The sequence below is a fragment of the Petromyzon marinus genome, chromosome 71 (assembly GCF_048934315.1).
Source record: "Petromyzon marinus isolate PM22_M1 ecotype Great Lakes invasive population chromosome 71, UKy_Petmar_22M1.pri1.0, whole genome shotgun sequence".
NCBI lineage: Eukaryota > Metazoa > Chordata > Hyperoartia > Petromyzontiformes > Petromyzontidae > Petromyzon > Petromyzon marinus.
Genome location: NC_133737.1, coordinates 1,572,509 through 1,586,480, shown reverse-complemented (window position 1 = coordinate 1,586,480; position 13,972 = coordinate 1,572,509). Strand labels below are relative to the sequence as shown.

The 13,972-nt window shown below is 47.0% G+C and overlaps 2 protein-coding genes across 3 annotated transcripts in view; one reads left to right on the top strand and one right to left on the bottom strand.

The window, feature by feature from the left end:
- The window catches only part of LOC116957256 (uncharacterized), a 631,244-nt gene that overhangs the window by 347,071 nt on the left and 270,201 nt on the right, over positions 1-13,972 (top strand). The gene's annotated exons all lie outside the window — the stretch shown is intronic.
- LOC142906832 (uncharacterized) overlaps positions 4,349-13,972 on the bottom strand; it is an 88,384-nt gene continuing 78,760 nt past the window's right edge. Inside the window, exons 1-3 of one of the 2 annotated variants that reach the window (XM_076055446.1) lie at positions 13,138-13,303; positions 10,729-10,791; positions 4,349-7,173 (exon numbers count right to left, since the gene is read on the bottom strand). In XM_076055446.1, coding sequence (XP_075911561.1) covers positions 5,523-7,145 — 1,623 coding nt within the window. In that variant the 5' untranslated portion in view covers positions 7,146-7,173; positions 10,729-10,791; positions 13,138-13,303 and the 3' untranslated portion in view covers positions 4,349-5,522. Of the gene's footprint in view, positions 7,174-10,728; positions 10,792-13,137; positions 13,304-13,972 lie in introns of those variants that run through there. The other variant, XM_076055447.1, reaches the window with a different exon arrangement.

The window sequence follows — 13,972 nt, the reverse complement described above, 5'->3', positions numbered from 1 at the left end:
CAGTCTATAATCATTTAGTCCTGTTGGCCTTAGCTTTTTGGGCACAGGGATGATGGTGGAGGATTTGAGACAGGCTGGTACATGGCATGTCTCCATGGAGGTGTTTACGATGTTGGTGAACACCGGAGACAGCTGGTCAATGCAGTGCCTGAGGGTGGCTGGAGAGACAGAGTCCGGCCCAGCTGCTTTGCGTGGGTTCTGCCTTTTAAAAAGTCTATTAACTTCTCCCTCCTGAAAGGAGAGGGTCGTCTCTGTAGGAGGGGTGGGGGATGCGGCCTCTTGGGTGGGAAGGGGTAGTTCAGGACAGTCCAATTGCCTTTCAAATCTGCAGAACTCGTTCAGGTCGTCGGCCAGGCGGGAGTCGTCAGTGGTGTGGGGGGCTCTGGGCTTGTAGTTGGTGATCTGCCTGAACCCTCTCCAGATAGAAGCAGAGTCGTTAACAGAGAACTGGTGTTTTAGTCTCTCTGAGTACAGTCGTTTAGCCTCTCTCACCGCCTTGCTAAAACTGTTCTTCAACTCCTTGACTCTGTCTCTATCCCCACTCCTACACGCTTCCTCCTTCTCCAAACTCAACCTTCTGAGCTTTGCTGAGAACCAGGGCTTGTTGTTGTTGAAGTTCACCCTAGTACGTGTTGGAATACAGCAGTCCTCACAGAAGCTGATGTACGACGTCACAGCCTCTGTGAGTTCATCCAGACTATTGGTAGCAGTCGTGAACATATCCCAGTCAGTACAGTCCAAGCACACCCGCAAATCCTCCACAGCCTCACTGGTCCACTGTTTAGATGTCCTCACAGCAGGTTTACAGAGCTTTAGTTTCTGCCTGTATGCAGGAATTAGGTGGACCATCGCATGGTCAGAGTGTCCCAGTGCTGCTCGGGGAACGGCGTGGTAGGCTAGCAGTGATCCAGAGTGTTCCCTTCTCTGTTAGGGTATTTAATGAATTGTATGTATTTGTGGAGTTCGTGGCTGAGATTACCTTTGATAAAGTCGCCAAGTACGATAACCAGCGAATCTGGATTTGCTCGCTCCACACTCAGAATCTGGTCGGTGAGCATGCGTTTGGCCTCTTTAACCTGAGGACCCGGTGGCAAGTAAACTCCGACCAAAATGAGCGACGCGAACTCACAAAGCGAGTAGAAAGATTTACAGTTTATGAAAAATTATTCAAGGAGCGGAGAACAATATTGCAGAATCACTGTGACATCTACACACCAGCCACTGTTAATGTAAAAACAAATACCACCGCCTTTCGTCTTGCCGGTGAGTGCTATGTCACGATCCAATCTTACAAGATGGAATCCTGCCAGTTGTAACGCAGTGTCCGGAATCAAATCACACAGCCATGTCTCTGTGAAGCACAAAACAGAAGATGAAATAAAGTCTCTGTTTTTCACCATCAGTAGCTGAAGTTTGTCCATATTGTTGCACAGTGAACGTACGTTGGAGAAAAAAAAGTTTGGAAGCACTGTTCGGATCCCGCGTCTGCATAGCCGTACAAGAGCCCCCGACCATTTACCCCTTGGGCGGCGTTTCGCTGCTTGAGCAAAGCCTAGCGCGGCTATGACTAGAATTCCCACATATTCTGCCGCTGGAAGCAGAAAGTTGGGAAATAAATCCACAGGAGTCGTTTCCCTGATGTTTAAAAGTTTGTCTCTTGTTGGGAACTCCGAAAATCTTGGCAAAACACTGAATTAACAGAGAAGACAAAACAGGGCGCACCGACCGGCTGAGGCTACCATCATCGCCGCCATCTTCTCACCATCACGGGTGTGCTGAACAGCAGGCCTCTCTCACCAGCACGAGTGTGCTGAACAGCAGGCCCCTCTCACCAGCACAGGTGTGCTGAACAGCAGTCCCCTCTCACCAGCACAGGTGTGCTGAACAGCAGTCCCCTCTCACCAGCACAGGTGTGCTGAACAGCAAGCCTCTCTCACCAGCACGGGTGTGCTGAACAGCAGGCCCTTCTCACCAGCACAGGTGTGCTGAACAGCAGGCCTCTCACTAGCGCGGGTATGCTGAACAGCAGGCCCCTCTCACCAGCATGGGTGTGCTGAACAGCAGGCCCCTCTCACCAGCACGGGTAATCAAGCAAAACAAGACAAAACCAGACCTAACAGGGCGCACCAACCGGCCGAGGCTGAAATCATCGGTGCCAACTGAAAGAACCAAGAATATGTTAGCACATTCTATATATATTGCAGAGGTTCAAGGTTCAAATCCGACAGACACACCCTGGCTACCCCAGTAACATTCACCAAAATATGCGCAGTCTGCTAAACGGCAGATGTAAACCATAGCGTTGTGTCATTCACAACGCACAGGTCATTGCATGTTGGTGTCACGATCAAAATTGTGGAAATTCCAAACATTATCCAGAAACTACACAACGGAGATGGCGCCTCAATGATCGTGCAGGGCCGGTGCAGGGCCACCTTGTGCCACACAGGGGCAGCTGCCACTTGGGGGGGGGGGGTCCTTCGATTGTTTGAGATGAGATTCGATACGAAACACCGAGTTGCCGAGGCAATTAGGCAAGCGATTTATGAGTGCAAATATGATGTTGGTAACGTAGTGAATGCTTGGGAGCTTCATTGTCTCTCGCTCCTGCTGACAGATGTACCCAGCCCACAGCTCCACAGATACCAGCCGCTCCTCCTGTGCAGATTTGGCTACGTACGGTGCGAAATAAGTTACAGATACACACAGAGACTCACACAGAGACCCACAGATTAGCACGGTTGGCTACATACGGTGCAAAATAAGGTCCACGTACACACAAGAGACTCGGAGCAAGTTTGAGTCGCGTGCTACTGACAGTAGTTGAATACGGTTGGAAAGACGCTGATAGAGACACACACAGAGACTGATAAGAGAGAGGTGGACAGACACAGACAAGAGGAAGACAGAAAGAAAGATACAGAGACGACAGAGACACAGTCGGCGAGAGAGAGAGACACAGAGGAGAACAGAGACACAGAAGGACAGAGATGTTGAATCGAACACACTTAACTCGCTCCATTGAAAGAGATTCCTCGATCTTTGCCCATCCCCGGAAGTCGTTCGTGTTTCATTGTGTGTGGTGTGTACGTGTAAGCAATGTGGGATATCGATGTACACGGATATGAAAAAGATCAACAGACAAGACGTCTTTCATACTCTTTGGTTCTTTCAGTAAAGTGACGTAGGTCGAAAAAATTAAATTATAAAAAATAAATCGCGACGTTTCGATCGCATCACGAGCGGTCGTCCTCAGACGAAAACATCCAGACATTGTCGCGGCAGAAGTCACGTGAGCTACGGCACGTGACAAAGATAAGGTGCCCCCCCCCCCCGTGGCTCGCCCCGCTCAGCTGAGCATTGTTTTAATGCGGTGGGCTCACGCGAAATTGATTTCTGTAAAACGAAGGTACTTTGAAAACCCACTGGCTATACTTTTATATAAGTGTTGTGTCCTTAACTAACCACACGGAGACATCTAGCTGAGGCAACGTGTTTATTATAACTCTTTCGAACTCGGCTCTACACACTACTGTAACACGAAGGGGTACGGCCCCTTCCACCCGATAGCCTGCGGGAGTGACAGCCTCCCTTCTATCGCAGCCTGCACACTCCGGGCTCTGCTACCCACGGGTCCCTTAGCCCGGCGTTAAGGGAAGACTGGACGACCCGTCCCAGCCAGGGTACGGGAGATCACCTCTGGTCCGCTACAACCCGGCTCTAACAAGAGCCTCGGTTGAGGGTCCCCGGGTGCTGGTCCAGTCTTCAGGTCTTCGGATGTCTTCAGGCTTGAGTTGGTGAACACTGCCCGGCCCGTCCAGAGGGCTGGGCTTTTAACCCCAGGTCGGGGTCTCCACTCCCCTCTTGACCCCCCCCCCCCTCCCAGAACCTTTTGGAAGGTCTTATCTTAAGGGGCCTTGGGGACGGGTGGGGGGTCAGGGGTGTTAGTCTCCGGTCACGGGGATGGCGGGGGTTTAACCTTTGGTCGACCTCTACGGACCTCGCTCTCTCTCTCGGCTGCCCCCTGTTGAACTGTGAACGTGGTGGCAGGTCAGCTTACAGCGCCTTATGGCGCTTACGCACAACTTCGTGACTAACGCTGCACGTTCCGTCGTTTTCATGCAGGGGGAGCTGCAAACCTACGCGCCCCCTGCATGAACGACGGAGGCGCAAGGACAAACGTTCGATCGAGTTGGAATCGATCAGCAGACGGCGGTCTTCTCGCACGGCCAGCTCTGTGTCGCCTCATTTCGATCCCACGATCCCAACCAGGTGAAAGTCCGCATCGAACCGAACCCCCGGCAAGGCCATCTACTTAACGACGAGAGAAAATTCACACCAAATATCGTTTTCAATGAATAAGCTTTTAATTAAGAAATACAATTATCTAATTCAAAACATAATACAATTCAAAGTTTCATTTTCAAACTTCAAAACGGAGCATCGGGAGCTTGCATGGATGCGTCCTTCGTGTGCAATTTTTTTCGTGACTTTCCTGGCCTAAGGCCGTAAATGGTTGTGAGGGGCGCCGTAGGCGGTCAGGCTTGCTTCAACCCTTCGTTGTGAACATCCAGACGTTAATCAACAAGAACCATTTCTCGTCCTAATTCGACAAAAACTACGTCAACACGTAATACAAAATTATAATTCGTGTTGTAGAGAATGCATCTCCCCTACGTGTAACTTTTGAGTGGTATGCCTTGTAACTGATTAATGATCCGAGTGTGCTCCCTATTTCAAAGACAATGAGTTGCTCCAGAGGGAGATGCTTCCTGAAAACACAAAAGTACCCTTTGACCTGTATCACAAGAACAATGAGTCTCACCTGAGTTATCTGTACAGGTTACTTCCAAACACACACTTTGTCCTAACATCACTTATTTAATGTTTGACCTTTATAGACAAAATGTTACATGTATGCACACAATCAAACAAGTATTCATTCTAAATTAGAGTCATTTTAACAAAATTGTATTACTGTAGTGAAATATACTGCACCAGGTTAAATCGCATGAACAAGAAGCTATGTAAAAAATACGCTTAACAGTGTATGTACAACATACTATTGCACAATTCAAAACGAGTAGGCCATTGCATGCTGGTGTCTGGGTCAAAATTGATCAAATTCTAAACATTACCTACAAACTCCACAACTGAGATGCCACATCAACAATCGCTCCCTACTGACAGGCTCTTGTCCACATGCAGGCCGGTGCAGGGCCACACAGGGGCAGCTGCTACTTGGGGGTGCTCTTCCGAGTGTTTCAAACGAGATACGATACAAACTCCGAATTGCCAGAGGCGATTAAGCAAGCACCATATAAATGGAATTAATAGAACATAGTGAATGCTTGGGAGCTTATTGGTTCTCGCTCCTGGTTAGAGATCTACCCAACCCACAGGTTCACAAAGACTGGCCGCTCTTACCCTGCAGGTTGAACCTAGGAATTGTGTTCAACTTCATTATCATCATTAAAGGCCTGTGCCAAAGGTGCATCTATTGGAGCGACATCGTCTCAAGCTTACACATCTACCGGGTCTCCATTTGACTTTGTATTGTCTCGGAGGAAGTCCACCCACACCTCCACTTCCACAAACTGCTGGGAGTTGCCTCGCTCTGCCTCACAGTCAGAATTCTCCTCCCGCTTCACGTTGCCTCCATTGATGTGAAGGTCCGACTTTGGAGTTGAATCTTCATCTTCACATTTTACCTTCACTCCTTCGCTCTTCACCATCACTTCACATTTTACCTTCACTTCTTCGCTCTTCACCATCACTTCTTCACATTTCACCTTCACCTCTTCATATTTCACCTCGATACCTTTAAAAGTGTCCAAGCTGGGATTTTCTTCCGTATCTTGTTTCATCAAGGATGGGCTCATTGCGGTACTTTGACTTTCACAAGCTGATTTCAGACTCCTCTCCTTGTGGATCTTCTGATGCGTGTGTGTTCTCTGGTGTACATGAAGATTTGATGACTTTGCAAACGCCTTCCCACACACACTGCACTTGAAGGGTTTCTCTCCCGTGTGTGTTCTCTGGTGTGTTACAAGAGGAGATGAATTTGAAAACGCCTTCCCACACACACTGCACTTGAAGGGTTTATCTCCTGTGTGAGTTCTCTGGTGTGTTACAAGAGTAGATGACTGTGTGAACACCTTCCCACACACACTGCACTTGAGGGGTTTATTTCCCGTGTGTGTTCTCTGGTGTTTTACAAGAGTAGATGAATCTGCAAACGCCTTCCCACACACACTGCACTTGAAGGGTTTCTCTCCTGTGTGTGTTCTTTGGTGTTTTACAAGCGCAGATGAATCTGAAAACGCCTTCCCACACACACTGCACTTGAAGGGTTTCTCTCCCGTGTGAGTTCTCTGGTGTACTTGAAGATGTGATGAATGTGCAAACGCCTTCCCACACACACTGCACTTGAAGGGTTTCTCTCCCGTGTGTGTTCTCTGGTGTGTTACAAGAGGAGATGAATGTGAAAACGCCTTCCCACACACACTGCACTTGAAGGGTTTCTCTCCTGTGTGAGTTATCTGGTGTGTTACAAGAGTAGATGACTGTGTGAACGCCTTCCCACACACACTGCACTTGAAGGGTTTATTTCCCGTGTGTGTTCTCTGGTGTTTTACAAGAGTAGATGAATTTGAAAACGCCTTCCCACACACACTGCACTTGAAGGGTTTATCTCCTGTGTGTGTTCTCTGGTGTGTTACAAGAGTAGATGAACGTGCAAACGCCTTCCCACACACACTGCACTTGAAGGGTTTCTCTCCCGTGTGTGTTCTCTGGTGTTCTACAAGAGTAGATGAACGTGCAAACGCCTTCCCACACACACTGCACTTGAAGGGTTTCTCTCCCGTGTGTGTTCTCTGGTGTGCTACAAGAGCAGATGACTGTGAAAACGCCTTCCCACACACACTGCACTTGAAGGGTTTCTCTCCCGTGTGTGTTCTCTGGTGTGCTACAAGAGCAGATGACTGTGAAAATGCCTTCCCGCACACACTGCACTTGAAGGGTTTCTCTCCTGTGTGAGTTATCTGGTGCCATGTCAAATGTTCAGTACTATCCGTGCTGTTTGCACGCCGGTTGCATTGATGCCTTTTTGCACCGAGCTGTGCTGAGTGCCTTTGCTCCATCAGACAAATTCTGCAGAGGAAGCGACAGCTGCAGAGAGAAAAAAAAGAATATCCACACCATCTACACGTCAGTATTGAGGCACAGAGGAATGCAAACACACAGTAACACATGACTTACACATCTATACTTATTCATATATTCATGATATGGTGAAAAAGTGTCCCAAATTCATCACGCGGGCTGTTATGGCACACAACGAGAGGGCGAATGTCATAAACATGCCTGGAAGCCCTCGTATCTTCAAAATGAATGTTAACCCAAAACTCCGAGCACACAATTTCGGCTATCTGGCTTCAAAAGGAATATTTATGAAAGCTAAATTCAGTTGACATAGCAAAGGGTGTTGAAAATAATACTTTTTGTGTTATGCAGAAATGCATAAATTAATGTTCAATCGCAACTTAGAGGTGTGAAGCCAGGCACAGATGTCCTTGAATGCTGGGATGAACAGTTCTGACTTCAACTGCACATGTGCTGTGATAACTTCCTGACTCCATTCTTACAAAAAGTTCCAGAGGAAATAAAAAATAAACTGTTTTGATATAACCTCCGTGCTCAATAGAGTGAATAGACTTTACTGCAAAATACAAACTTGACCCTGTCACACACTCAGAGGTGGAGCCAGGATTTTCAGGAAGATGGGGCAACCCCTTCAGCAATGAAAAATGATAGGAGTTGTTAGTAAGTAAGGAGTTGTTAGTAAGTAAGTTGTTAGTATGTAAGGAGTTGTTAGTAAGCAAGGAGTTGTTAGTAAGGAGTTGTTAGTAAGGAGTTGTAAGGAGTTGTTAGTTAGTAAGGACTTGTCCCTTGCTTTATATTTGACGCGTATGATAGGCACCGCGCTCGCTGAAGGTGTTTGCCATCAGGGAAGTCGTGTACTGTATACGCAACTGCGCCCAATTCTGTGAGTCGCTTGTAACAGCTTTGCCGTGACTTATTGCCAATTTTGGACTCGGACTGTTGTCCTCTCATAGAGTCCCTGGCACGTAATAATATGCCACACGGTGGCAGTGGGGGTCGCAAAATGCTGATTTATCTATATATATATAAAAGGGAAAAGTGTGGATATGTGTGTCTGTTCGAAAGTGATTAGCATACTTCCCAACATGCTACACACTTGAAATTTGGCATGTGGGTAGGTTCCGTACTGTACGCAATGAACAAAGTATGAAAATATAAGGAGGGAGGAAAGACGGACAGGGAGGCAGAGAGAGGGGGAGGTGCGGAGGGATGAACAGAAGCTTAAATAGGAAATACGATTGGAGGGGGAGAGGGGCCAGAGCGAGAGCGGCAGCTTAAACACGCACATCTTACACATACAAAACGGCAGCTCAAAAAAGGACCACCTCTTGTAAATACAAAATGGCAGCTCAAAAAAGGCCCACCTCTTGTAAATCCAAAACGGCAGCTCAAAAAAGGGCACATCTTACACATAAGTACAACGGTAACTTCCCCGTAGAAGTGTGATAATAAAGTATTAAAGCTTTCGTGACTGCATAAAATTACTCATTGTTTTTTTTGGTAAAGTCACGTATGTAGAAATACAATAAAATTATATTAAAACAAAAAAACAATCACGACGTTTCGATCACAACGCAAGCGATCTTCATCAGGTGTCAAGAACAAATCACGGAGGTAAATACAACAAAAAGATGAGAGACGAGAATTCAACAAACCTGAAAAACATTATGTGAAGCACATCCAGTCAGGCCAACAACACAGTTAGACACTTCCTGGCGGACCACGAATTTCAGGAGAGTGTTAAATTTCGTATTCAACCTTTGGATTGCACATACCAGCATAGATAGAATGAAAAATACGAGGTTCTACATACGTGACTTTACCAAAAAAAACAATGAGTAATTTTATGCAGTCACGAAAGCTTTAATACTTTATTATCACACTTCTACGGGGAAGTTACCGTTGTAATTACGTGTAAGATGTGCCCTTTTTTGAGCTGACATTTTGTATTTACAAGAGGTGGTCATTTTTTGAGCTGCCGTTTTGTATCTACAAGAGGTGGTCCTTTTTTGAGCTGCCGTTTTGTATGTGTAAGATGTGCGTGTTTGAGCTGCCGCTCTCGCTCTGGCCCCTCCCCCCCTCCAACCGTATTTCCTATTTAAGCTTCTGTTCATCCCTCCCCCCCCCCCCTCTCTCTGCCTCCCTGTCCGTCTTTCCTCCCCCCTTACCTCTTGGTGGACATGTATATGTATTTCTACTGACCTTGTACCTCGTATTTTTTATTCTATCTATGCTGGTATTTGCAATCCAAAGGTTGAACACGAAATTTAACACTCTTCTGAAATTCGTGGTCCGCTAGGAAGTGTCTGTGTTGTTGGCCTGACTGGATGTGCTTCACATGTTTTTTCAGGTTTGTTGAATTCTCGTCTCTCATCTTTTTGTTGTATTTACCTCCGTGATTTGTTCTTGACACCTGATGAAGATCGCTTGCATTGTGATCGAAGCGTCGTGATTGTTTTTTGTTTTTTTGTTTAAATATAATTTTATTGTATTTCTACATACGTGACTTTACCGAAAAAACAAATGAGTAATTTTATCCAGTCACGAAAGCTTTAATACTTTATTATAAAAATATATTTTTGTATTTTGTATGACCATCAAGTTTGTTACGTCAACCCGCAACACACCTGAGTTAAGCGCTCTGCAATGCTTAGAGCTGTTCACAGCGTGCCGGGAGATTTTAGGTGGCGCGTCGCTCCTGGCCGATGAAGCCATTGGTTTCTCGGAGTTTCAATACATATCCGTGCGAAGAACGGGTAGAATGGCTATCTTAAATATGAAGCAGAAAATTATATCTGTTTGTTTGTGTGAAGCAGCAAAACCTCTCCAACGCTGAGCTTTGGCGTCATGAAATTTTCACAGCTTATGCTGTTTGGAATTTCTAAGTGAACGCGACTATTTTCAGCTCGCCACGTCATTCATTCCAGAGTGGCGAAAATCGACCTTGCGTAGAAGTGGATTAAGGTTAAATTTCCTTGAGTGAAAACAACCGATTTAGGTAACTTGATTTGTTTTGGCTTTTTTCCTTCTTGCAAGCATCAACATTTAAGGGTTTTTCAGTGAAATATAAGGTAATATGAAATATATCCAAGACAAGAATCCAAGTTCCGGGCGAAGCCGGGTAGTGAAGCTAGTTACTAATAAACCCCAATGATCCAATCGAAATTAGGGATTTCGATCGGACTGTTGGGGGGGCACGTGCCACCCCACCCCCACTGGCTCCACCACTGTCACGGACTGGCATGGTACACTGGTGATGGTGTGTCCAGACCCACGCCTGGCCACGTTCACCTTCTCAGAATTAATGCTTCCTCACTCCACCAAGCAAATTCATTGAGGATCAATCAACACACCCGAAGTTGTGTGTCTCTATCTCTCTTCCCGTGGTTGCGTGGATTTCCTTCCCGATACCCGGGTTTCCCCTCCACATGTAGAGTGTGAACACCACCACGCGTCTAGGGTGAACACCGCCACGCGTCTAGAGTGAACACCGCCACACGTCTAGAGTGAACACCGCCACGCGTCTAGAGTGAACACCGCCACGCTGTTGACGAGCCTCACCTTGTGATGTCGGCAGGTCGCTTCTAAAAACAAAAGCAGCACAGCAGCTCAAGCGGGCTTGGCCTGGTAAAAAAAGAATGAAATAAAAACTGCGTGAATATTTAAAAGTAAAACAAAGTGACAAAGTGGCGAGCCGAGTGAAGACAAATTAAACTTAAGCGATAGAATTGAAGCAAACGCGATCGGGCAAGGGCAGGAGGCAAGGCCCCGGGTGGCTAGGCCCCGCGCTGTAAAGTTCCAACCTGGACATCGCTTCCATGCTCGCTGCTACTCAATTGACATCCCTACGAGAGAGACAGCGAGGCTCTACCTCGGTAAACAACAACCACCACCACAACCACCACCACCACAACAACCACCACTACAACCACCACCACCAACACAACCACCACCACAACAACCACCACAACAACAACCACAACAACAACCACCACCAAAACAACCACCACAGCAACCACAACCACCACAACCACTAGCACAACAATCACCACCACAACTATCACCACAACAACCACCACCACAGCCACCACAACCACAACCCCCACAACCACAACCACCACAACAATCACCACCACAACTATCACCACAACAACCACCACCACAGCCACCACCACCACAACCACCAGAACTACCACCACAACAACCACTACCACAACAATCACCACCACAACTATCACCACAACAACCACCACCACAGCCACCACCACAACCACAACCCAAACAATCACAACCACAACAACAACCACCACAGCCACCACCACAACTACAATCACCAGAACTACCACCACAACAACCACCACAACAACCACCAACACAACAATAAACACCACAACAACCACAACAACCATCACCACAACCACCACCACTACAGCAAACACCACCACAACCATCACCACAACAACAACCACCACAACCATCACCACAACAACAACCACCACCACAACACCCACCACCACAACAACCACCACCACAACCACCACCACAACAACCACCACCACAACAACCACCACCACAACAACCACCACCACCACAACCACCACCACAACAACAAACACCACAACAACCACAACAACCACCACAACCACAAACACCACCACAAGCACCACTACAACAACCACTACAGCCACCACCACAAAAACCACCACAACAACCACTACCACAACAACCACTACCACAACAACCACCACCACAATCACCAGAACTACCACCACAACAACCACCACCACAACCACCACCAAAACCACCACCACCAAAACCACAACCACCACAACAACCACCACCACCACAACAACAACCACCACCACCACAACACCCACCACCACAACAACCACCACCACAACAACCACCACCACAACAACCACCACCACCACAACAACCACCACCACAACAACCACCACCACAACAACCACCACCACAACAACCACCACCACAACAACCACCACCACAACAACCACCACCACAACCACCACCACAACCACCACAACCATTACCACAACCACCAACACAACAACCACCACAACAACCACCACAACCACCACCACAACCACCACAACCATCACCACAACCACCAACACAACAACCACCACAACTTTCGATTTAAAGCTTTCGTGACTGCAATGATTCATCTTCTTTGGTTCTTTCGGTAAAGTCACGTAGAATGAGAATAAAATAATAAATTGATAAAATAAAATAACACAATAATATTCTCACGACGTTTCGGCCACAACACAAGCGGCCTTCATCAGGTGAAGGGGGCGAGACTGTCTGGTAGGACAGCGCTGGAGTGAGAGAGCCACGTTCAGATCACGGCTTTTAAGCTGTGTGAGAGGAACAAAGAGCCTTGACAAAGGAATTAGCATAAAATTTAGCATTGAAATGGCTGAATGATTAGCTTGTGACTGGTCACAGAAATAGCTATGTTAAAAGTTAAAGCATACACATCCGCAGAGGCACCCATTGTTAAAAGGAATTAGCATAGAATTTAGCATTGAAATAGCTAAGTTAAGGCATACACATCCGCAGAGGCACCCCTTGACAATGGGATTAGCATAGAATTTAGCATTGAAATGGCTGAGTGATTCGCTTGTAACTGCTACAGAAATAGTTACGTTGAAGTCAGAGCATACACATTCACCGAGGCACTTAGTACAAATCAAACAGGAGAATTTAGCATTGAAATAACTAGGCGAATTTAGCATTGAAATAACTGGGTGATTTGCTAGTGACTGGTCACAGAAATGACTACACATCTGAGCTATTCACAGTACTATATAGTGAACCAATAAAAACTAAAATATAAATTACCTTCATGTTATCAATAAACTCTATATTCTCCAATCAGCTAAGCTACCAACCATAAGTAGTTATATATCACAATGCTATATGGCGAAAAAATGGGTGGATTCTTACCCTCAATTGAGTAGCGTTTATTTCCTTCCCGATCCCCCGGTTTCCCCTCCACATGTATAGAGTGAACACCGCCAAGCGCCCAGAGTGAACACCGCCACCCGTCTAGAGTGAACGCCGCCACGCGCCCAGGGTGTACGCCGCCACGCGTCCAGAGTGAACGCCGCCACGCGCCCAGAGTGAACACCGCCACGCTGTTGACGAGCCTCACCTTGTGTTGTGGGCAGGTCGCTTCTGAAAACAAAAGCGGTACAGCAGCTCAAACGGGCTTGTCCTGCTAAAAAAGGAAATAAAAACTGCGTGAATATTTAAAAGTAAAACAAAGTGACAAAGTGGCGAGCCCCGTGAAGACAAATTAAACTTAAGCGAGAGAATTGAAGCAAACGCGATCAGGCGAGGGCAAGAGGCAAGGCCACGCGTGGCTAGGCCCCGTGCTGTAAAGTTTCAACCTGGACATCGCTTCCATGCTCGCTGCTACTCAATTGACATCCCTGAGAGAGAGAGCGAGGCTCTACCTCGGTAAACAAAAACAACCACCACCACAACCACCACAACCACCACAACAACAACCACCACAACAACCTCCACCACAACCGCGATGAGAATTTCTCACCTCGGATTTCAGTGCACGGGCGGAGCAGCAGCTTCCTGTTATCTCGTAACGTCACGCGGCAGCAGGAGACGACATGACGTCACTTGTGGGGAACGATAACAATAGGCGGCTCCGTACGTGACATAATTTAGGTGAATAAATTATGTTAATGTACCCAGCCCATATGTGGAGGGATGGGGGTGGGTGCTGAACCCGTCGCGACAGCTTTCACGAAATAATTATGTT